This window comes from Fopius arisanus, unplaced genomic scaffold, assembly GCF_000806365.1.
Source record: "Fopius arisanus strain USDA-PBARC FA_bdor unplaced genomic scaffold, ASM80636v1 scaffold00122, whole genome shotgun sequence".
NCBI classification, from domain to species: domain Eukaryota; kingdom Metazoa; phylum Arthropoda; class Insecta; order Hymenoptera; family Braconidae; genus Fopius; species Fopius arisanus.
This window is the reverse complement of record NW_011887861.1, coordinates 12,674-13,968: the sequence shown is the minus strand read 5'-3', so window position 1 is coordinate 13,968 and position 1,295 is coordinate 12,674. Positions and strand designations below refer to the sequence as shown.

General features: G+C 35.9%; 1 protein-coding gene across 1 annotated transcript; it reads left to right on the top strand.

Moving 5' to 3' along the window:
- Window positions 1–115: 115 nt before the first annotated feature.
- Pnn (desmosome associated protein-like protein pinnin) lies at window positions 116–1,291 on the top strand (the record flags this gene model as incomplete). Its single annotated transcript, XM_011313476.1, has 3 exons — window positions 116–123; window positions 289–697; window positions 1,084–1,291. Coding segments are annotated over exons 1-3 (625 nt in total), but the record flags the coding sequence as incomplete, so codon positions are not given.
- Between the last annotated feature and the right edge of the window lie 4 nt (window positions 1,292–1,295).

Here is a 1,295-nt window from a genome sequence, read left to right as displayed (position 1 = left end):
TTCGAAATAAGCGAATAAACATATTATTATTGTAACAATTCAGTCCATATTTATTAGAGCAGACAAAATGTTCGATTTCCCATTTTTCGTTATTCTGAGAGTATCCCAGAAATAAATGAACAAGTTCAAAGTTGTCAGAGGCGTTTTGCTACAGCGGATTTGAAGTTTCTTTTCTTCTTTTCAATATTCTATAAATATTCTGATAAAAATTCGTCAATAATTAGTAGAACAAAACTTTTTAGCCGTAATAATTGTTTTGACAATGATTGTTATGCACTGACATTTTAGATTTCTTCTTCATTTATTCAGTTTACAACATTTATGTTTCATCTTCAGAATTACACCGAAACGTCCACTTCAAGAAGATCGTAAAAGAAATACAGATCACGTAAATAATGAACCAGGAGGTAAACGTCGTTGGCAGGTGCAAAATAATGAACCAAAGACTGTGTTCAGTCGGCTAAGTGCAAGAGTACCTTCGAATCCTGATGATTCTGGGGATGATGACGATGGCAGTGTAAGACCAGCTGTATCGTCTCGTGTTATTGCCACACCTCGTGAAATCCCATCACGTCAGGATGTTATTAGACGTGAGAATGTCGATGAGAGAAGTAAACAGAGGAATAAACGAATGTTTGGAGCCCTTTTAGGGACTTTACAAAAATTTAGACAGGAGGAAACTAAACTGAAAGCCAAGGTAATATTTTATTTATAATGAGGAATCGTCAATGGAGTAGTGCCATAAGCTGTATTCTTCATTCAATTTTTCAAAAAATGTAGTCGTTTCGTCTCTTTTTCAAATATTTTTTAAAGATAACTGAAAACCGCTGAAAACTGAAAACTGATAACTGAAAAGCGATCATCTCCACAAATTAATCATCTCCAAGTTACACAACAAAGCATTGATTGAAGATAAAAAATTGAATCGTACTATTCGGTCTAGAGTAATGGCCAAGTCAAATTCCACATTTCAATAAATATGCAGAAATCTAGGTGGAATATTGTCCGACTCTCTTGAAATTTTAACTTGTACTGACTAATAATATATTGACTTTTAATAATCGTATTGGAATTAATTTTCAGGAAGACAAAAAGGCTGAAGTTGAAGCAAGAGTGGAGGAGGCCAAACGACGTGAAAAGGAGGAATTAAGACGTGAGAGGCAACAACTGTTTCTGTCACGTAAACGTCAATTGGCTGAGGTGAAAGCATTGGAAGCCAAGTTGGCACGTAGCAAGCAATTCCAGGAGTGGCGCTCGTCACAACTACCTCTGGCCAATTTCATTCGCACACGTGC